We start from the raw sequence: 24,540 nt of genomic DNA on the forward strand, positions 1-24,540 counted from the left end.
CATCTGCATTAAAACGTTATGTAAGGTAGAAAAATCTGAAACCTGTGAGAAGAGATAAATTTAGGGATCACCAAATTTAGAATGTTAATTTTGAGGTCGCCATTTATTTTTTTGAAACAGCTATCATATTTTGTTATATCTTACATATCCCCCCCTTCAAAAGAAGGCTGGGTGAGCAAGGTAGAAGAAAAAGCATTAGAGCAGCAAAATGTGAAAAATACAAAACATATTAACAAGCGTATTTAACTTTTAAACAAAACAAAACAAAACAAAAAAATCATTGTCATAAAATTTTGACCGATATTTTGAATCAATTTTACTGGAAGTCATAAAATTTTGAATTCAATAATTAATTTTAGCCTTGTATTCTTTTAAAACAATTGCATATTTTAGAGTCCTGAAATGAGAATGTTCAATAAAATGTTGTAAAGTTCTTGATAGTTCCACATGGTAAAAGTTCAAATTTTTTCACAAAGTAAATGTTCAAATAAAAGTCTTTCAAATTTTTGTTGATGAAAATATTTCTATTATATTACAGATTGAGATGCCAACTTTCATGTTATTTGTTAGAATTTCCATAATTATGTTTTTTAAGGAAGGCATTTTAAAATAAAAAATTTTTGTAACACATCATTTGTAAACACAACAAATTTCAAACTTTTCACTATTAAGATATTTAAAATTTACTTATTCTTTACAAAACTTGAAGACTGCAGAACTTTTTCTAAATACCAGCATATCCATCACATTGATTTATCAGTTGAGCAAACTGGTGTTATTCTTCACTAGTGTTCAAAAGATTTGCCAATTAGCAATTACTGTAGAAAAGTCCTCCGTTCCTTCGATAGAGGCAATTGGCCTTTTTTGAACTGCTGTCATTCCATTATAAAAATTAAAAACACACTCTATCTTATGAAAAAATAAAAAATGTTAGATTAAAAAAATGTATTTTTCATAAAGGTGAGAGCTTTCAACGTTTATCTTGAAAACATTAAAGAAATTCCTAGAATTTAAAATTTTCAAAGAATAATTTCATTCTTAACAGACAGTAAAAATTTTAAAATACAAATTCAAAGAAATTTAAATAGTAATACAAGAATAGTATTCGTATTAGGAACCTTTTCTAAGTAAAATCTTCAAATCCGGTACTTTTCCATTATGCCGGTGCAGGCGATGAAGTCATCAATAATGGTACAACTGTTGCCAAATGGAATATCCTTGCTGGTAACCTTTTACACCTCATTTTCAAAACAAGTTGCAGCCATTGCTTATCAGATTGATTGGTTCTTTCAATACTATCATAAAATTACAAACAATTTTTACCAGATAGTACAATTTTATGTCCTTTTGCAGTTTTAAGTCCATTCGCAGTAATTAATTCAATTAGAATGCAGTCACACTGCTCACCCGAAGGTGAAAATACAGAAAAGGCAAAGGGTTAAATTCATCAATTCTAATGAGAATACACTATCATAATAAAGCACAACAGTTTTACATAATTTCTGAGTAAGCTATTCATATGAATTGAAATAATTCTTGCATTTAAACTTGCATTCCAAATTAAGATTTAACTTGAACTGAGAGAATTGTATTTTTTTAGCATAGTTTACGTGCGATGAGATAACTTGGGGTCACGTGATATGAATCGGCGAATCAGCTTGTTGAACCATGAAAGCATAGTAAATTCTTAAATTAATGTCTTTTTACAAATTTATTGTCTTTATTTAATTATTTTTTACAAAATTTTAAATGATATTAAAATGTTTATGCCTTTAAAATAAAAAATTCTTAGAACTAACATTGGTTAACATTTTTTATGTGTATATTGTATATTGTCGCCAATAAAGTCTGCAAAATGGCGAGATTTGCGCCGCTAAAACGGAAAAGTCTTTTTCCCAATTCATAAATATAAAACTACATTTTAAATAAATCATAATATTTTTGAATTATTAACTTTGATTTTAAGAATGATTTAAGCAAAATATTAAAATCATAACACAATGCAATTACTTATAAATGCAAAATTACTTATAATGCAAAGTCATTTTAAAAACACAATTTTCTCCATTTGGAACTTCATACCACTTCAATATCACATTAATAACTTTTGAAAATATTCCATTCTTTGAATAAGAACACTGAAAAACGCAAAATGTGCACAAAACACTATTTCACTCATGAGTTTGCTGACTTTCAAAGCACTTTGGATGTTTTTCTTTTCGCGTAATGATCGGAAATGCATTAGGAATATTCAAAGCGAGCGAGAACCAGTAACCATATTTCGCTACATTGGCGGCACTGATTGTGATACAAAATACTTTTCGATTTTGAACTTACAGGTACTCGATGATTTTCAAAGCACATTTGAATATGCCGTTAAATCACACACCGTAAACGAATTTGATGATTCACTGGAAATTTGAGGCAGCAGAGTTCGAGTGGGGAAACTTGCACCAGGTTAACTGTTTGAGTCCGGCAAAGTGTTTTCGCGCTTCACTTGTCGTATGCCAAAAATACGCCGCAACGTGATAGCGCTTCTCTTGTTTTGTATCGAGAATGTGAAGACTCTGCTATTGGTTAGTCAGTTGTAGTGATATCAGTAGCAGTTGTTTTATAGGAATTGGAAATTGTTTTCATTTTTTTACCAAGTATTATACTGATAATTACGAAATAACCCATGTCAAGTTCTGATTCATTTGAAAGTTACTATGTTATGAGAAGTGATAATGAAGAGTATAGTAATGACCTTGAAAGTGATAGTGGAAGTGACATCATCATTCGTTCTAAGAGATTATGAGTTATTAGTGATAGCAGTGATAATGATGAAGTAACTGCAAGTAGCTCCGATGACGATATGATTGATGAGTTTTTACTCGTGGATACAATTTTTTTGAACGAATCAAATACTTTTTCTGAAGTACAGTCAAAAGTCGTTAATCCAGACTCGTCGGGACTTCGACGATTCCGGATTATAGATCATCAGTTTAAATCTGGTAAGATGGCATGCAGAAATTATAAAATTAAAAATATGAAACCATAATTTATGAAATAAAGAACAATTATGATCTAAAGGGTATCAAAATTTACAAAAAAAAGCTTAATATTTATTTGTTTACTTTATTAAACATTTCTCTCAATGTGAGTTGTTCAAGTTGCTTCATTTCATGTGATAATACTTTCTCTTTAATTCTATTAAACAGACATCATTTCTTGTTTAGTTACAAAGTTCCGCTGTTCAAGTCCTGTAATTGCCATGTCGAGAATACCGACTAATTTGTCAATCAAAATTTTTTCGTTTTCAATAACCTCTGTGTCACTTTCTTCACTATCGGAAGCGAATCATAATGACAAGGAATTTGATTTAAATCATATCAAAGACGGAGTACATCAAGATGAAATACTACATTTAGTAAGGAATTGTAAGCCAACTTAAATAAAAAACATCTGCTCTGAAGATAAGGATAGTGCTGACAGATCAACTTCCAATTAATTGCGTGCCGCGGTGTCCCCCCCCCCCCCCCCCCCGCAGAGCAACGTGAAATTGATAAACAGATTTCAGAATGATTAGATAATCAAAGGATATGCCTTTATCCATTTTTTGCAGCAATTCCACCCTCTGTTTAATGGATTTCGAAACATACTTTTGCTTTGTAGATCCTTTACATATTAGTAAATATATATCGGAAATTCTATTTGACATAATTGAAAGTTCAAGCTTACTTTTATAAAATTGCTCTAGCAGTCTGCAAAATGTAATAAGCCCGATCCAATTCGAAGATTAAGGAACGACGCAATCTGCAACATTAACTGAATTAGATAATTTTAGCTTAGCTTATACCATCCATTATGCATTAAACGCGTGTGTGTAAATGTATTATGCGCACGCGCACACGCATATTTGCAGCCATAAAGCTCTTATGCGCACGCGTAAATGGCGACGCATGCGCAGAAAGTTTGTAGCTTTGAGGTCCGGATTATAGATCATTCCGGATTATGGGTGTCCAAATTAACGACTTTTGATTGTACCTGGACCAAAGCATGCCCCTCCTCCTGATGCGAAACCAATTGAATAATTCAATAATTTTTTTTTTTTCAAGTATACTAACCAACAGCAGCGTCTTCGCATTCTCGATACAAAACAAGAGAAGCGCTATCCCGCTGCGCCATATTTTTGGCATACAACAAGTGAAGTGCGTGCCGGACTCAAACGGTTAATCCTGTCTCGACTTTTTATATATATATGAATATTGTGAAAACAGTAAAAACACGTTGTGAAGACTCTATTTGGTGCTTTTTTGTGGGATACTGGCCATCAAATTTTTGGACTGAAAACTTACCTATCTTACCTACGTGTGTGAGTTCAGAAGAGGTAAAAAGGAAAGGTCCTTCTTGACCCTGAACATGAGAAAGCTGAGAGGAAAGTTTTTTTTATATTGAAAAAGAGAAAAACGCAATGGCTGCATTGTCTGTTGCACATTCAAGGAAATCAGACAGTTTCCCAATTTTTTTTAAAGTAAAAATTTTAATTATTTATTATTTGTATATCTTCTAAAGTATGATTTACTTGCACTAATGATTTATTACTTGTAAAGTACTTCCAAAGTAATCGTGATCTTAATATTTTTATTAAAATTAATACAAGATTCTGTAAAATTTAATAATACAAAATAAATATTGAGATTAATTAGAAAAAATAAATTTAATCAATGTATTATAAAAATTCATTCATATAACATAAAATGTTATCAAATATTACCATTTTCTTATAAATCATAACATTTTTGACATGTTGAAAAAGGTGTGATTTTGCTCATAAATTTCATTTTGGATTCAAAAATGACCATGTTTCATTTTTAGAAAGCAAAATTTGGAAGATAAGGAAATTCCAAAAAAAATTCTGCATGTGAATTTAAGAAATTTGAACTTACTGGAGGATACTCATGGGGCAAATGTGACCTCAGAATAATATTTAGAGTAATCAATTAGCAAATAAAGAAACTAGAAATTTGAAAGCCTAATCTAAATTAAAGGTCATGACTTTGATGACAGCTGCTGAAGAAATGAGATGGTAAGTCATGGTTTGAAAAAAAGAACAGATAAGGAAAAACATCATGCACATGCTTGCAGGTTAAAAAAAGGTCTATTAGGTGTTAAATTCTAATCTGTTGAAAGGTACATTAGAATCTTCAAGTATAACTGTTTTAAAACTGCTAACATTTATATCTAATGCCTTTTTGTTATTTATCTATTTATTTTATTCTATTTTTGAGAAATTTCTATTTTGACGTGAATTTTGAAGTAGAAAAATTTTATGTAATTGGTCACTTTTGTCCGTACTTTTATGGGAGATTGCTTATGTTTAAGTATATTAATAAGTATAATTTTTCAGGTCATGTATTATAAGACATCTTATTCATTTCAGGTCTTAATACAAGTGTGAGAGATTATTTGGAGAAAGAGTTAAATAAATGCTTCCTGAGGCATACGCTGCCATACGGCCAATTATCAGTGAAACGAAAAAAGAGCTCTATGCGATCTCGGCGATCGGGTGTTAGTGGGATAATCAAACGTACGAGATCAATTCAAGTTGACAAATATGATCCAGGTAAGTAATTAAAAATTTGATGATACATATAAGTATTAACCTCAAAATAAAAGGAATGTATATCTGATTGACAACACATGGAATAACATTTAAATAAATAAATAGTGTGCTGTCTTATTGGCAAGTAAAACCAAGTTTTTATTTTTCACATAAAAAAATAATAATGAAAAAGGTTATGTAGAAGAATTGGAATTTATCTTTTTATCGAATTTTATCAATAATATGAAAAAAGGATATGTAGAAGAATTGGAATTTATCTTTTTATTGAATTTTATCAATATTATCACCATCATCATTTGTTTTTAATTTATGCAATTTATATATTTAGAACAAGTGAGAAATTCTGTATACTCAGCTGTAAAATGTTTACTATTAGAAATATTTGTATAAATTAAATTGATGGTATTATTTATTATTAATAAAATAATCTTTTTACAAAAAGTCAATATTATGATTGCAGATAATATCTAAATCTCTATATTGAAGTCATATCACAGGCATAATAAATTCATATTGACAGTCTTGTTATTGAAAATTGTCAGATATTAAGAGGTGTAAATTGCCTTTAAATGGGTCTCATTACTGAACTCGTTGAAAATGCATGTAATTTGAAGATAAATAAAAGACCTTAAGCCAAACTAAGTAGAAATTTATAGGAATTCCAATGTCGTAAATTCACAATTTGTAATTTTTCCAAGGTTAAACTTTCCTTTGGAAAATGAAGATCACAAAAACTCTTTTTAAGTTGTAATAAAATTTTCAGATTTTCCTGTCTTTTCTTTTACATCTATTTAGTGAATCTTTTGAAAAATAAGACTAATTAATCGATAAATTAAGTGAGATTAGAAAAGTCTTTTGAAAATTGGCCTAAGTGTGAAAATTATTTTCATATTTTATTTTATTTTCACATTTTTATTTTTATGACTATCTTGTTTCTGAATAATATTAGTTAGTTTGCATTTTGCACACACTTTTGCATGCATAGAAATTAAATTCTGCAGTGTAAGTTTTGTACAAAAGTAAAAATATTCACAATATGTGTAATAAGATAAGGAATATTATTTATTGGTAATTAGTTATTATGATGTTTTCTTACTTTTAAAATTATGAATAATACAAATCTTTGCTAGGAGATTTAAAAATAAAATAAAAACTATTCATTTTATGTATTTAAAAAATAAGAATAGTTAAGCTTTATGAGATAAAAATTAATCAATTTTTTTATTTGTAAAATTTTTAGTTTTTGGAAATATTCTATGTATTTTATCCATTTATAACAGCATTTTTCAATCTGTGTTCCTCGAAGCCTGCTCTTGCGTCCATCTAGATTTTCAAGAAACAAACACACACACACACAACACAAAAAGTAGCTATTACACTTTTAGCTGCTATAGCTGAAAATCTCAAATTTTGGAATTTATTAATGAGCATTGTTTATCATTTTTTCTTCCAGTCTGGCATTATGTGAAATTTATTATGTTACACTTGCCTATGGACTTCTTGTTCTAGTTTTACCAACAAAAGAGGTATTGGTACTTTTCCGTTTTGCCGGCGCAAGCGATAAAGTCGCCAATAATGGTACAACCGATGCCAAACGGAATATTCTCGCTGGTAACCTTTTATGCCTCATTTTCAAAACAAGTCGTAGCTTTTTCTTATTATATTGATTGTTTCTTTCAATACTGGCATATAATTACATAGAATTTTTATCAGATAGTTCAGTTTTATGTCTAAGGCCATTTTCGGTAATTAAGTCAATTAGGATGCAATCACAGCGCTTACCTGAAGCCGGAAATATACTAGAAAAGGTAAAGTCAAGGGTTAAATTCATCCATTCTAATGAGAATGCATTAGCGAAGTAAAGCACTACAGTTTTACATAATTTCTGAGTAAGCTATTCGTACGAATTGAAATATTTCTTGCATTTAAACTTGTGTTCCAAATTAAGATTTAACTTGGAATTAATGTAGATAATTACTGAGAGCATTAGATTTTTGTAGAGTAGTTTACGTGAGATGAGATCGCTTGCGGTCACATGATATGAACCGGCGAATCAGGATGTTGAATCATGAAAGCATAGTAAATTCTTAAATTAATGTCTTTTTACAAATTTATTGTCTTTATTTATTGGCTTTTTATAAAATTTTAAGCGATATTAAAATGTTTATGCCTTCTTTTTTTAAAAGAATTCTTAGAACTAACTTTTTTTAAATATTTTTTATGTGTATACTGTATGTTGTCGCCAATAAAGTCTGCTTGGTGAGATTTGCGCCGGCAAAACGGAAAAGTACCGAGGTATTTCTTTTGTTGGTGTTTTTTATCAGGATACATTCAAACACAGAACAGCTGAGTAAGAATCGGAAAGCTCATGCATGTCATAAATGCAAGTACCAATATTTATTTAATTTTTAATTAATAAGATTGCCCAAACTCTGCCTTGAATTATTAAAAACAAATATATAAATTATTTAAAAACCAATATAAAATTATATGAGTTTTAATTACTTGTGTATTAAAAATATAAACATGTCGTTAGTAACTTATTCAAAGAAGTTGCATTCAAAAGGGAAAAGAATAAGGTGGTCTGTAGAAAATTCTTTTTTATAAAAGTGATCCCCACCTAAAAAAGTGTGAGAAATTCTGTTTTATGGTGTTCATATACTTTTTTTTATTGTATTATATTTTTTTGGATGAATAATGAGAAATATGTTCCCAGATTTGGTTAACTTGCGAGAACGTTATGAGAAAATTCATAGTCCACCTCCAGTTTCTCCTGGTCTTGAGGTCCTATCTGCACACTCAGAATCTCCATATTCATCTCCTACTGAATCTGGAGGCAGAACTCCATCTCCGACCATAGAACCTGAAGAAGAAGAAGGCTGGAGTTCGAATGCTCGTGTTCGTACTGTTTCGGATCGCCAGTATGATAATGTGAATGACGAAGATCTGGTGGCTATGTTCAAGGAAACAGAATCTCTAGAAGAACAAGGCGATATATTGCATTATTTAGTTGGGAACAGGTAAAGTTAATTTGGGAAAGAAAATATCTAATTTGAAGAATTATAAATTTTGGATGATATGGGTGTAAAATGCAGTTTGTTATCTTCATCTTAGTGTATTGATGCTGAATCAGAATCTCAGATGTGTAGTTCTGACTGAAATATTTGTCTTATGCTCTTTTTTTTTTTTTTTTTTACATTGATCATGTTACTCACCAACTCTTCCTTTTACTTTTTAGGTAAAATTATGTATTAAATTTTTATGACTGTTTCTCTGTTTGTTTCTCTTTTCTTTCACTTTTATATTTCCATATATGCGAATCATTATAAGTGATTCAAGAAATAAGTGCTCCACCTTTTTTTAATGTTCTAAGTCCATTTTATTAGAAAGATTATTCGTGTTCTGCCGAGTTCTAGCAGTGATTGAAATTCTGAAAATTTGGATATTTTTTGCCGTATATGAATTAATGTGCATGCTTTTCAACTTTTTTATTAAACCAATCTCTGAAACTTACTTTTTTGTCTATGCAAGTATATGTTAGTATGCAGTTATTTCTAAACCTCTGTTGCATTTTTTTTTTTCTGTATGTATTTGTAGTCCACAATTATTTTTGAATTTATGCAAAATATTCTGAATTAGTTTCTGTTTTTATTCAAATAATGCGGGGTTTCCACAATTTCCCAGGACAAATTTACCCAATTGTGGGTGCCAAAGCCGGATTAAGATTTTCAAAAGCCATAAGCACTTAAAAAATTCTGATATTTCCACATATTGTTTAAGCCAATTTTTTTTCCATTCGTTAGCTGCACCATACATTCCATAGTAAAAGCAGCAAGAGGAAAATTATTGGTGCCCCCTTTCCTGTAATACCTGAATATTTTTTTGTGATGCTCCCTTCCCTTGATACCCTAAGCACATGTTTATATTAAAATCCAGAACTGGTTAATCCAGCTCTGGTGGGCACCCTGTAAGAGAAAACACTGTAAATTTTTATGGTGTTACTACTTGTATGACAAATTTTTCCCCTGACAGTTTGTTTTGGTTTAACATACACATAGAGTAAAATTTACCTTAATGCATTGATTAACCCTTTTGAGTTGACACTTCTTTATTTAAGATGCCTCTTCGGGTGGATGGTAGTTGAAAGGAGTCGTCCCACAGAATGCGGTTTTGCACAGCTAAGCCTAACTTTAGGAAAATAATTTTAAAAAAGAGAGAGAGAGAAAGATGAGGTCTTAACATCATAAATTTGTATACTATTTTAGATCATTATTTAAGCTATCATATCTGTTAAAATTAGCATTTAGTAATCTATTTCCTTTACTTTACATGAAAATGCGTAAAAAAATTTATTTACCTTGAGAAAGAATTTTCGGAAGCGCTATTCAAATTATTCCAAAGTTTTAATTGAGGAAATACAATAATAAGTTGTAAAATGAATAAAAGAATACAAGAAAGACTATTTACAAGAAGAAATAAAATTTTTCATGGCAAGTGGAAGGAAAGTGCTCAGTGAGCTCAGTCTGTGATAAAATGTTTGTATCAGATTCACTAGAAATATTGCTCTCTAACTCTTTAGAAAAGGAATTATCACTCTCATCCATGGCACTAATTGGCTCAGTATTTTATATTATATGAGTGTATTTGTCTTCTGATAAATAATGCTTGCTCGCCATAGCAAACTAGGTCAAGACTTTCCGAAATAAAAAGGGAAGTATGTAAATTATAAGATAAAAGTAATGCAAAGCGTAACTGAACCCTACATAATAATTCTAAGAGACCCTACATAGTAGGGAAAAGAAGAATAAAAAACCACTTCAAAGGGATATCAGAAATGTGAATATTTATATCACATGCGAGTTTAAAGAGTCGAACTCTGTTTGTGTATATTACACTCTTCCTCGTCCCCTGCAACAGCTGACACCAAATTTATGCAGAGTATGATCAAAATGAAGGCCAGGATCCTAAAATTATTATTTAGTCCAAAAGTAATGGGCACGGGATGCCATCTATTGGTCTTTAAAAAATATTTCAGCTTAAAATGCATATACACATTACTCATCCCTTATGCACGTTCTTCAGTGGTGCATGGATGGGATGCCCAGCTGTGAGAGATGTTCATAGGGAAAGTGTATATGGGATGCCCATTCTGAAAGGGTTAATTACATTCCCTGTAGTTAGAAGACCATCTGCCAGAGCAACCAGTGGTGTGCACATCAAAGTTTTATAACTGGTATTACTTATTACAAAAGTTTTGAACCATGTTGGTGAAGATGTGGCCAGTACCAAAAATATAAGTTGTTCCATTTCCAAACAATAGAGTATTAAAGTTCTTTAGGGACTTTGTGGACACTGTCTATCTTTTAATTATATGAAAATGGTTGTGATATCTGAAATCAATTTTAATAGTATTAATTTTGTCATCATTGCAATTACTGATAACCTTACTCATGCTATGAGTAAAATAACTTTTGAATTCATAGAAGTAGATGAAATTGTGTGTGAATTCAGAGTGTTATATGTTTGAATTTATTAAGAAGTTTCAAGCTATTTTTAAATATATTTTTGTTTTATAAATTTATAATATTTATACATGTAAATCTTTCATGTATAAAAATTCAAAAATAAGTTATGAAATTTATTTTAGGGGTGTAAATTGGGACACCGGTCTTGGTGGTGACCATGAGATAATTACTATAAAAGATTTATTAAAAGATTTGTATGAAAAAGTACGTATTTTGTGAAATGTTGCATGCTAGAATAAATCTTTTATTATCGATATTATTTTTTAATGTACTTACTTGGTACATAATTTTAAAATCACTTGCATTTCTTTAAGGCTTGTCATGAAAAGAAGTGGGCTTTAGTGAGGCACATTGCAGGTATGCTGGGGAAAAAGGTAGAAGATTTAGCAAAAGTAGGTAATTGATATGATATGTGTATAATTAAAAGTTTAAGTAATCATTTATTAACTGTAATTTAAATATTGCTGGTATAGTAGTAGTCAGCAGTTTTTTACTTTGTAAATAAAATAAAATAAAATAAAATAAAATAAAAAATCATGAAATGCATCACCATTTAGAATATTTATTATCCTAAATTATGACTGATTTTTATTAAAATGAACTATAATTTAATATATTTATCATTGAAATCATTTATTGTTGCAGAGTTTGATTCATTTTTATTGAAATTATCTGTAATTCAGTATATTAAGAATATGCATCATTATTAAATCTCGAATTATTGTTGATATATTTATAAAATTATTTTGTCTTTCTTAAAATAAGATTTTTCAAAATTCAAGGTCTTTAGAAATGTTAGGTAAATAAAAATATAGGCAATCTCTAAAGGAAAATCATGCTGCTTTCATAGTTTTAAAAATGTATGGTAATTAATTGTAGATTTTTTGTTTGTTTTACTTTGTTTCATATAAAATGTAAGCTATCAATATTTTTTATAATGTTTTGCATGAAAGCTATGCTACAATAATAATAGTAATGTATTGTTAAAATTTTAGGTTTTTTTTCCTGGAAAGAATTTTTTATTTTATTTATTAAAATAATCCCATGATTCAGCTATGCAAAGGTATAATATTTAAGAATAATTTATATCAGGATTCTGAATGGTTATGAGTATAGGTATTTAAATATTTGCTTTCATTTTGACAATTTAACAATGCTTATTTTTCAATATTATTATATTGAAATAAATATTTTATACCTAGTAACCTATCTCTGTTTTGTTTTACTATTAGCTACATTTATTTTAAAATCTTTTTGTTGTTTGGGACTCTTACCCTCAAGAAAAGTGAATGACTAATTTATTAGATCTAAGTTCAAGCATAAAAGTTCAATTGCTTTTGTTTTTTTAATAATAAATGTTAAAGGTCAGTCTTAAATTTTTCATTTAATTAAAAAAAATTCTTGATTATAAGTTTTTTTAACATTGCAATGATTTTCTGCTGTGTTTGGTAGTATTTTAAACTAATTTGAACTGATGCTTTAAAAAAATCATCTATTTTCTCATTTGAGTGACAGGAAAATATGCATTGTAATATCAGATATGTATGTATGAATGCATTAGGTTAGTGGTCTGAAACTAAAATTGTGGGCCATATGCACAGCCTGAAAACAGCTGCCAAGCCAGATTTTTTTTTAACAAAATGAAAATTTTTTGTTAAAAAACAATTACTTTAAATATATTTTAAATTTCACTAACTAAACATTTTATCAAAACATATATAAAAATTATAATAACATCACAAAGAGAGGGAATTCAAATTTATACTTATTTTCTATCTGAAACCTAAAGTGCAATAGATTTTTGTTGATTACAACTAAATTTTCAAACTTTCATTTATTAAAGACAGTTCTGACATGCTTAATTAATCATTAAATAACTTACTTTAATGTAAATAAAGATAAATAAATTATGAAAACTTAAAATTTTCCAAGTTAAACAAAATTGAGCATAAATAATGAGAACCTAATCTATTTCTCTTATTTATTAAATTTGTTTCAACACATTAATAAAAATACATATGCTTGATTTGAATATAAGTACCAATTAAAAAATTTCTATTCGAAGGCTGTATAGTTCAGATTTGATATGTCAGCTATGCAAAATTATCTTGAGATTTCAGGCAATCATCCCACCACTTCACCAGGTTGAATATACCCATTAAGTAAAACTCCTTTTTCTGCTGCTTGAAGCAGTATAAAACTGCTTGCTGCGCTTCTCCATCCAGCTGGAACTGTAGATCTTTCAAGGACTTTTTAAGGGACTGAAAGGGTGAAAATTACATGGGGAGAGATCAGGACTGTAAGGTGGGTGTTCGAGTGTTTCCCACTTTTGTGTGTCTAACTTCTTCTTTGCAGCATTTGTGATATGGGGACATGAGTTATTTTAAAGCAGAACACCTCATTCCACTGTTTTCCCCAAATTTTTCATCTTAATTGTTCATTGTAATCTCTCCAGCATTTCACAGTACCTTTCCCCAATGGAGACACCTGGATATCCTTGAAATCAAAAAGCAGTGGGCCCTGGAAATTAGAGATCAGGGGTCAGCACAACTTTTCCAGCAGATGACTGACTGGCCTTTGAACTTCTTCAGGGGAGATGACAAAGGATGATATCATTGCATATTTAACACTTTTGACTCAGGCTTGCAGTTGTCGAGGAATGTGTTGCCTTCAACATTGAAGCACATCAGGTGCTTCAGGCAAACAGCTATCTGGTTTGACATTTGTTCAGAATCCAACAGCCATGGTATCCACTGACTGCAGACTTTACCCATGCTGGATAATGTGTTGCATGCTGCCGAAGCCTATGTTGAGATCTTTTGAGAAGTGTCCTAATTGCATCATCAAGTGCTCACTTATTGTTGTCTGTAATGGGTATTAAAGGCCTTTCAGATCGACTTGCACCTTGAATAAAATTGCAACCAGCACTGAACATAGAGCAACGAACACTGAATTTATTTATGAAAAAAATTTGTGGCCATCAATAGTTTATGGCAGATTTCCCAGGAAGTGGAAAGCAGTGTGTTCAAAGGAGCTTCTACACTGTAACGTTGCAGCTTCCCACAACTGCATTTTTTGGTTCCTTCTGACCTCCACCATCATCGTAAGATTGGCACCACTTATGTACATCATATAATGAATAATGAAGACTGAAAAGAGTTCAAGAGAACTTATGTACATCAGTTCTCTTGAACTCTTTTCAGTCTTCATTATTCTGATTTGGCCTCCTGTCAGACTGCTATGAATTCTTCAATGACATCCAAGATCTGGATTTTGGAAGTTTCAGCTTCCATCAGAATGTCTTTCCATCATCCTATTCAAACTTCTGGTACAAAATTCTGTTTTGATTATGGAACAATTCCCGTAAAGCTCAGTATTTTTTTGTTCGTAGGATCATAGATCGAAATGCCCTGCCATATAGGTTTCCTATTTGAAGACGCCATTAAGTTAATTATACATTTACTTTCACTGTCTTTCAGCTGGTCTTTTCTGACTTCATCGTGAATCTGGGCTGGACTTTGTGGATCTGGATTGGACAGTGCTACAATTGTGACTTGATGTCCGACTGGATTAACCAGCTTGTATTTTGCTTTGACTCTTGGACAGTATTGGGAACATTCTGGGCATGGTCTTCTAGATAGGGCACTGGAGTTCCTATGTGACGATCCTTTCCAGTGACAGATAGTAATGTCACATTCCTGGGGGTCTCTGAATACATCTGGCTATTTTGGCTTCAGGATTCTTAAAATTTAAGAGCCAGTTCAATGATACGTGATTTGTACAGAAAGGAGTTTTCTGCCATAGAGGTAATGGCGGAGATGTTGAATAGGTTTAACTATGGCGAGCAACTCTTTTCTAGCAACACAATAATTCCTCTACAATAGATACTTTCCCTAATTTGCTACAACATGTTCTTTACCATTGATTTTTTTATACAAAACAGCCCCGACACTCTCATTACTCACATCTGTGTCAAGAATAAATGGTTTGTCAAGCTGAGGATACTTCATTATTTTCACAGGTGTAAAAGCCTCTTTTATTTTCTTAAATGCATCATCATATTTATTTGTTCACAAGAACTTATGCTTGCTGTCTGTCGGTCTTTGAAGGGGGCTTTGCGATCTTCTATGAGCTCTACAAATCTTCTATGAGCTAAGCGTCTCTGCTATAAGCTGTCTTACAAATCTTCTATAGGGTGCAAAGCTCCAGGGAAGTTCTCATCTGGTGGACATTTTCAGTCTTTTACTGCTGCCACTTTTTTCTGGATCCGTGCACACACCTTCAGCAGAGATGTCATGTCTGACCTAAGTCACATCCTGTCTGAACAATGTATTTTTGATGGCACTTAGCTTTAAATTGGCTTCCTTCAATTTCTAAAGCACCTTTCTAAATGCTCATCAAAAGTTTTCCCAACAATAATGATGTCATCTAGGTATATCAGATAGGCTTAACAGGAAAGTCCTATCAATAGGATTTTCATAAGGCATACAAATGTTGTTGGTGCATTATGTAATCCAAACAGATGATCCCATCCACCTTGAGATGCTAAAGTCCTCTTCTAGTAGTAAATTTTGTCTTTTCTTGGTCATCAGGGTATATCTCTACCTGGCAATATCCACTCTTCAAATCAAGCTTCGAGCCCACCTGCAGCCGAGTGGTAAAGTTGCTGAACACTGGTAGTTCGGTCCGAGGTTCAAATCCCGCGAACAGGCTGGCTGCATGGGCATTTTTGTGGTTTTCCCCTTGTGTAACGTGTATAGAAGCCAGTTTCCCTTAGAAAGACCTCTACGATGGCATCCCTCCCCTTAAACAGATAGCCCTAGTATGGTATGCTTTGCCATAATTAAATAAACCAAACCAATCAAATCAAGCTTCGGAACTACTAGCTTCCACAAAAGAGTATCCAGAATGTCATAAGTTCTTGGAAGACAGTAGCTGTTTGCCTTCATCATGTTATTCAGCCAGCAATAGTCAATTCAAAAATCTAGTTGAACTGTCTTTGTTTCTAACCAGGATGATGGGAGAGGCCCAAAGACTTGCCGAAGGGTCAATAACATTGCTTTCATGCAAGTCCTTTAGAAGTTTTTCTACCTTTTTCTGTTTCTTCTGATAGACATCTTGGATGTTGTCTGATTGGTGGTTGATCTGCTATATAAATTTTATGCTGTGCTAAACTGGTTCAGCTTACATCAGAATATGTGTGGGAGAAAATAATCTTGAAATTCTTGAAGAGAGGGTTTCTACAGCATTCCTCGTTTCATCACTTAGTTTGGCATTCTGCAATAACTTCAATGTTAGGCTCTCTGAAGGCACAGACCGTGGAGGACAACTGATTTGTTTAACACGGGTCACTGGAGTACATACTGCAAACATTTTGCCTTTCCTAATAACTTTATCACTGACATTGGCAGGATGATGGTCCTAGATAAGTTGATGAGTACCAAGGCTACTGATCCTCCTTTTAGGCTGCTAAAGTTCTTAGGATATCCCATATGCCATTTTCTGTTTTTGGCTATGTATCCAGGTCGTAAAAATTCTGTTCTTGTTGGTGCTGTGATAACGTATTGAACTATGATTTGTTGGATGGATTTAACTCCTTTAATTCCAAACATGGTTATGTCAAAGTCCAAGGAGAAATTAGATTTTCTTAGAAAGTCTAACCCGAGTATGCAAGGATATGTAATATTTTCTACATATGCCTTGTAATGTTAGATGGCACTTCCAAATATGATGCTAATGTTTCACTTTCTGTCGATGTCAATTTTATCACTGCATTTGGTGAATAATGCAGGGTGCCATCATAAGTTTATCTTCCAGTCATTAAACCAGATCATTTTGGATGATGGTAATATTGGCTTCTGTATCAATATTGCAAAGGACTCGATAAGTCCTATGATGAAAAGTGTATTACTGCCACCACAAATTGCAGAAATCTGAAGTGCCTTATAATTGGGCTTCTCAATAACTAGCAACCTCTGTTCCACGAGATGGCCAATAATTTGCTTCCTGGGAAGTGTTTATTTTTCCAAGCCCTAGTGTATTCTGCATTTCTTTCATATGTGGCTTTCATTATCATAGTTACGGTATTTTAACAATAGTTTTTTGACACTTCTATTTCACCTCAAGGCGTTGAGTTAACTTTTTAAATTGTCTAGACGAGCTGTCACTTAATCCATTGTCCCCTAGACTTGAGCATCTCTAATTGGGTGGCACTCTCTGCAAGTTGCTTGATGGGCTGCCTCAAATTTTATGGCCTACACTAAAGAGCTTTTTAGATCCTTGACATCTGCCATTCGCAAGCCTTTCTGTATCTCAGGATCCTGGATGGCATTAATGAAATACTGCACGGACTGGGTTTCTGTTGGGCAGTACGAAAAAGCAAGATGAAGCAGCCCTTCAGCAGATGTTGTAAGCTCCACAAGTGTTTCCATGGGCTTGTGTTGAAGAGATTTTTACCAAAGTACGCCATTTCATTTAAAAACATCTCACACAATTCAAATATGCTGGATAAAGCTCCTAAATGTACCCATTGGTCTTTGGGCAGAGTTTGAAGGATATCTGCTGCGTCTGCTCTCAGAGAAATGGCGAGATGCCAGGTTTTAGCTTCGGAATCTGATCCATTTGCACTTGCCACTATTGAGAACTAAGTCATGTTCACTTGCTAGAAGGTCTTTTCATCATAAGTGGATAGCTTTAGAGAGAGTCGGAAAGACATAAATGGGAATTTAAAGGCATCAGAATTCTGTCCAGCTATGGTCTTTTTTAAGCAGTCAGCTTCCTTTGTGACAGCAGCAGAAAGTCTGTCATAGATTTGTTGTTCGACAGTAGAAACTCTTTCTGTAATTTCTCCAACTTTATTTTCAACCATGTCTGTTCTGCCTTCCACAACCTTGAACTTGTTTTCTATTATGCCAGTAATTTCTTTTTTCATTTCTTCAAGATCTGCTTCAATCTTTTCATGGCTCGCTTCCATTTTTTCATGAACGGATTTGACGACCCCTTCCATCTTTTCTCGTCCTACTTTCAACTCCTCTTTTACAGATTCCTGGCCTACTTTCATCTCTTTAAATGCAGAAAACACTGTGACCCGCTGTCTGAGTTGCTCCTGCAATTTTCTTGTCACCAGCATTCAGGCACACTTCTGACACCAAAAATTGTTACGTGTGTATGGGCTCGTAATGGATTGAATGCATATGTAACCAATGATAGCTAGAAAACATTTATTTTTACCATTTACTTTACATTTCTGGAACTTTCCACAAAAGTACTCATACAGCTCTTCTCAGTATGACAGGATGATCTCTAGTTATCACTTCAAACTACTAAGGTTAAAAAGTAGGAATTATAGCCCCAACTCTCCAGGGCATGCTTTTGAAAGTTTTGGTTGTTCAATTCCTTCACCCGTGTTTGACGGTTGTTGTGTCTCTTAATACATCAATCCAACTTCTCCTAGAGGTTCTCAATAGGGTTATGGTCTGGGCTGCTGACAGGCCAGTCCATTTGGTTAACCCCATTGTCACCATATCAATCTCTGGTGAACCTTGCGGTATGACAGCTGGCGTTGTCGTCTTGAAAGTAACATGAGTCCAACCTGTAAAACTGCTACAACATAAGAAGTACACTGTCATCCAAAATAGTGCAGTAGGCATCGGCATTGAGCTTACCAGGAATTTGGACCAAGGGTCCCTGCCGATACCAGGAGAAGCACACCCAGACCATTATTCCACCTTCCCCAAACTTTACTGTGGGCACAGTGCATTCTGGCAGTAGGTGTTCTCTAGGCAGATGCTGGACTCGGACCCTCCCATCCAAATAGTAGAGGGTGAACCTTAATTTGATTGCAGAACCCATTTCCATTGATTTACAGTCCACTGTTGACATGCTTTTTACCACATTAACTAGGCAGGGTGGTTGGACTTTGTGACCAAAGGCTTATAAGTAGCAGCATGACCATTAAAACCAAAATGGATCTGCTTCCTTACAGATGGTATTCATCGAAATAACACTCAGGGATGCCTGTTGAAACTCCTGGCATATATGGACCAGCAGCTGGGTGTGGTTCTTTAGAATTTCTCTTGGACTGCACCTGTCGATCTCTATCTCCCAGTTTTGTGGGTCTACTGACTCCCAACAATCACTGCTCACTTTCCACTTCTTAATCACATAGGTCACTGTCGATTTTGGGTTATTCAGCTCGCTAGATATGCCTCTTAAGAATCAGCTATTTCTGTGATACCCAGTGATTACACCAATCTCGAAATCAGATAACTCTGCACTTTGTGGCATCTTGCATGCAACTAATGCGAATGTTGTCTTCTATACGATACTTAGGGATAGAGTGTGTGATGTATATCAGAACTGCAGTTATCTACATTTGCATGGGTTTCCAAATACTTATTGGTAGATAGTTTATAATATTAAATGTACTGAATTTCTTCCATTTTTCTTGAACTTCTTGAATCATTTTAATAAAATGTATAATCACATTTAAGATACATTAAATATAAAAATGATGGTATAAAATATAGTCAAGTGTAAAATAGTATTATGTAGATATAGTCAATGTAAAAATTGTAATATAGATATAATCAAATGCAAAAGTGTTGAATTGTTCAAGTAATATTTATGATCAACATAACAACAAAATTATGCAAGCATGCTAATATAACATTAGTAAAACTGATTTCTTTTTGAAATAATTTATAGATGTTTTGTAAATTTATAACTGGATAGGTTTGCCCGAGTCAATATATCATTCATTTATTTGCTTGTTTATTTTAGGCTGTTACAGATTTATTGGTTAGACAAAAGCAAGTTACCATAGGAATGCCTTCAATATGTGAAGAAACTATTACAAGGTGTTGTATATTGACATTTCCTCTTAATTTTATTTTAATTATTCAACAGTATACATTAACATTTCAACATTATAATCAAACATTCAATACAAAACAAATAATTTAAAATGTAACTTATAAATTAAATGTAATTATTAATTTTTTCTATGCAATTTTCTAAAGCAGGCTAAATAAAGTGCCAGCATGCCCTTACAATTATCGCAATATGTTGTTATTTATTTTGCTCTATTCATGGTGCACTGAGTACCTTTTAAGCTTGCATTTATAAAATTCTTTGCATCGTTTTGTAGTCTTCCTCGCGGATCCTTCGTACAAATTTAAAAAATGTTTTTTTCTTTTCTGTTATTATTACTTCACTAGGAAGATTCACAAAATGGACGTACCATGAAACGGACCACTAATTCAGACACCACTGGGCGAAAAGAACAAAGAATATCCATACTGCTGTCAATGTGTAAATAATCTCTTTCCAATATAAAACAAATTTTATATGTAATGCTGGCATTGATAGGGCATGAAGCTCTTAAGAGCTGAATGTTGATTTATAAGTCTTTAATTTATTATGGAAATCCTCATTGCAGTGAATGGCAACAGTTATCTTTGCTGCACAGTATGCATATATGCTTGCCATAATGTGAGGATAAAAACTTGAACTTTTTTGCTGAGATTTACTTATTGCTTATTTGTAACTTCCCCCCCCCTATTCAGGGCTGATGTTTTGCATTGGCTCATGTGTGTGTTAATGTTTAAATAATTAGCCTCTCTGTAAAATGAGATTTCTTTCTTTCTTTCTTTCTTTCTTTTTTTTTTCTTTTTTCTTTTTTTCTTTCTTTTTTTTTTTTAATGTTAAATAAAGTTGTTTTTAACTATTAGCTGAAGTTTGTGGTTCTTAGTTCTTTCTTCTTATGGGGTTTGATGGTGATAAAACATTGCCATAAATTCATGTTAATTTATTAATACTTCTTTCTTTAAATAAAAGAAAATGAAAACTGTTCTTGAAATATGAAGAAACAGTTTTGAGATATGTTCGGTATAAATTTATTTTATCGGGTTTTATTATTGAGAATGTTAATGGTGTCATTGATTATCCTTGTGACTTTTGGAAAAGTTTTTAAAATTTGAAGTTGTGTATTAGTTATGGATAAAGAAATTACCAGGAAGCCGGCATTTTTCTCAGAAAAAATGGCAACAGAAGGATTTTTGAATTGATCTAAATTGGATATTTTCAATAAGATTCAATTATGCTTTTACAAATTCTCAGTAAAGTGAATGGATGAAGAACTTACTCTAAAATTGATATTACAACAAGTGTATATTGTCTTTTTGGTTTTATTATTTAACTATTATTGTACTGAGCATCCATGTAGGCTGATGAACTGTCAGTTCTGAGATATGTGATATATAGTTCATATTTGTAGCAATACATGGGTTATCAATGTCACAAAATTAACAATTTAAAAATTATATATGTAGTTCTTTATAATGTTACTGATGTTTGTGCGATTAGTGTAATACCTACTTAACTGATTTCCAAAATACTAGAGAGAGAGAGAGAGAGAAAAGAAAACAATATCAGACATGAGAAGAGAAGCCAACCATTTTTCTTTCTCTTTTTAAATCAGCTTTATAGTTTAAAAGCAAATTCATATTTTACATTAAAACATGTAAGCATAGCAAAATATATATAAAAATACACTGAGTAGTATGCAGTTATTTTTGGTAGTTTATTCTCTACATAAGGGTACATTCCAGTGTATTTTTAAAAAATCTTTTTGATTTTTTGTCATTCTCAGAGAAAATCTTCCTATTGTTATCATTGGTATTGACAGTGTTCCATAAAAGATTAAACTTCAAAGATGATCATACTATAAAGTTTTGTAAAATCTTCTTGGGTATCATAAATTGTAACCAAAGCTCAGATAGACTGACAATGGACTACTTCTAAGTCTGAAATAACAACTGAGCCTTGAAAATGGTGTAAAAGACCTTTTATTTTAAACTTAAGAAGATCAGAAGAGACATATAGTATGTACAAACTCAGACAGCACTTATGATGAGATAGCTTAAAATAACACTAAGTTCAAATGCAAAATTAAATTTAAATAAGCTAATAGCTAAAGGCAGCACAGGCCAATTTAACATGAGGTTGGCATTTAAATCTAATGAACATGGAGATTCAATATTGGTAATTATAACACAAGGCTGAAGACAAAAATGTCTTTTCTCAGCTAGCAACCTGTAGCGTGGTCTTGAAAAGCAAAACAGGCTTTATCTTACAATCTAAAAACCTGATCTTAAATGCACACAAGCTAATTTGCATTCAGAGATGGAAACGGAAGGAAGAAGTATCAGTGAAGGTCTAAATCATAAAATAACTGGTTAATTAACATAAAGGAACTTTCCAACAGATTAACATTCTTTTCTTCCTTGTTTATGTTTTAGTACCTTAGATTTTTACTTTTGTGTAGTTAATGATTTAATTTCCTGGGTAAAATTCATGTCTTCTTACTGATGAGTTGGATCTAACATTACTATTTAACTACATTTTCAATAACATAGATATACATGCATCTGCATTTCGTATATAAATATGTGTTATAATTTTATCCAATATTTATATCTGTGTCTAACTGTTCAAAACATTTCTCATGGTTTATTCTAAAAGCTGTGTTATACAAAGTGTATTAGTTTGAATAAATTAGTTTTTATACTTTACCACTCTTGGCAAAATTTTGTTGTTATTATAATATGTTATTTTATAGAACTGAAATATCTAACTTTGTGTAACAGGCCTATTCCATCAAAAGATTTAATTGCAATCATTCATAATGCTCATGGAAGTGATCAGAGTACAGCTATGTTAACTCAGGTGAGTTTTTTTAAGGTGTAATCTATTGTGATTACGTGATATTGTATTATTGCCTATGATATTTCGTTTTATCATATATAGTGGGGCATTTGTGTTATTTATTTATATTAATATATTTTATGTTGCCTCAAAATATCTAAATTTGTAAACTAAAAATAGCCTTTTAAGTTCAAGATTTAATGTAATTGGAGCTGTTGTGGGCCTAGAATTATATAAAGGAAGTTTTAGCTGAAAATGTTTATTACTTTGAACTACAAAATTAAAAAAATTTTTGGATTTTCTGAAATTAGAAGAACTCAGTTTATCATCAGTTCCCCCCCCCCCAGAATATGACAATTTGAATCTTCCAACATATAAAACACTAAGTAAAGAATATGAAATATACATTAAAAAGTGAAATAATATATTTTTGATATTATTTGGTAATTATTTTTACAGAGGTTTTAGAATAATATCATTGATTTTACAGTAATTTAAAATTTTTAGAATTTAATTTTTTCATCCCAGGTTCTTGAGATGGATTTCAGTTTTTGCCATTAACTCATTCACTGCCATCTATGAGAATACTCATAGTTGGCAGGCTGAGTTTACTTGCCAGCTACAAGGTAATTTGTTATTCATTTACTTATCAAAATCACTGAGTATCGCTATAGCAAATGGATGCAGTGTTTAGGTGTTTGGCATATATGAAGGGATACGTAGATACAATAATTAAGTGTTAGAATGCAAAACCATTTTTTTAATTTACTTGGAAAATGTTATAAATGGACCACTCAATTTTTTTTAGTGAATCATGTAAAACTAATAGAAAATAACATATCATACATACAGAGTTTTTCAGTAAAGTGTGAAATGCATGAGTATTGTTTATCTAATTCCAAGTCATCTCTTAGTTTGCACAGGGAGCAAAAATGTTATCTCATGTACTATCTACAAGCATACTCATGTGAATTTATTTACTGCTAAAAATAATTTGTTATATCTGTATTTAAATAATAAAGCAACAGAAAATAATTAAAAGCGTAAAAATGCCGATAAGATCTTAGTGCATGTGAATGGATGTGCTATATCAGCTTTGACAGCAAACATGATTATGTCTAAAACTTGAGCAGTTTTTAAATATGCATACAAATTTGAAAAGGTATAGCAGTATACTTTTTATATGAGGGATAAAAGTTTTAAATTTATATCCATACAAAGAAAGGTAAAGCTATATTTTTCATGAAAAGTTCATCTGAAATGTAATTTTCAGATTTTTTTAGAAATGATGTTATTTTAATCAGCTTTTAAAAACTACAAATCAAGACAATATTTGTAACCTTCCAGAATATCTACTGTGCTGCGACCACTACTTTTACATGCTGTATTTTGGCTTTAATAATGTTTTGTCATTTATGAACTTTATAATTATAATCAATACTGAGTGAAATGCTGTTTACTTATAAAAATTCTGCATATTAAAAGGAAAAGAAGGAATTCGTTGCTGTAAGTACATGCCTCCATTTATAAAAAATAATAATGTTTTGTGAATTGCAAGATATTTTTGTTTTGGTTAAAATGTTTAAAAGGAAAAAAAAAACTAAAAGCATTAAAAAATTTGTTATCACGCCGGAGGGGTATTAATTTTTATGCTTTCACAGGGCTTGGAGTTTACCAATCTGCTCTTGGGATCACTCCTGCTAA

At 31.7% G+C, this 24,540-nt stretch overlaps 1 protein-coding gene across 5 annotated transcripts in view; it reads left to right on the forward strand.

Annotated features, from left to right (window-relative positions):
- LOC118202754 (putative phosphorylase b kinase regulatory subunit alpha) overlaps nucleotides 1–24,540 on the forward strand; it is a 138,645-nt gene that overhangs the window by 89,848 nt on the left and 24,257 nt on the right. For all 5 annotated transcript variants that reach the window (XR_015043072.1, XM_085823971.1, XM_085823973.1 and 2 more), the window contains exons 19-24: nucleotides 5,423–5,605; nucleotides 8,322–8,625; nucleotides 11,253–11,334; nucleotides 11,445–11,522; nucleotides 19,912–19,988; nucleotides 22,779–22,857. Coding sequence is in view for 4 of the 5 variants with exons in the window: in XM_085823971.1 (XP_085680097.1) it covers nucleotides 5,423–5,605; nucleotides 8,322–8,625; nucleotides 11,253–11,334; nucleotides 11,445–11,522; nucleotides 19,912–19,988; nucleotides 22,779–22,857 (803 nt within the window). In the remaining variant the exon portion in view is untranslated. The remainder of the gene's footprint in view (nucleotides 1–5,422; nucleotides 5,606–8,321; nucleotides 8,626–11,252; nucleotides 11,335–11,444; nucleotides 11,523–19,911; nucleotides 19,989–22,778; nucleotides 22,858–24,540) is intronic.

The sequence above is a fragment of the Stegodyphus dumicola genome, chromosome 9, assembly GCF_044657685.1.
Source record: "Stegodyphus dumicola isolate Sdum_Otavi_A_Nest chromosome 9, ASM4465768v1".
NCBI lineage: Eukaryota > Metazoa > Arthropoda > Arachnida > Araneae > Eresidae > Stegodyphus > Stegodyphus dumicola.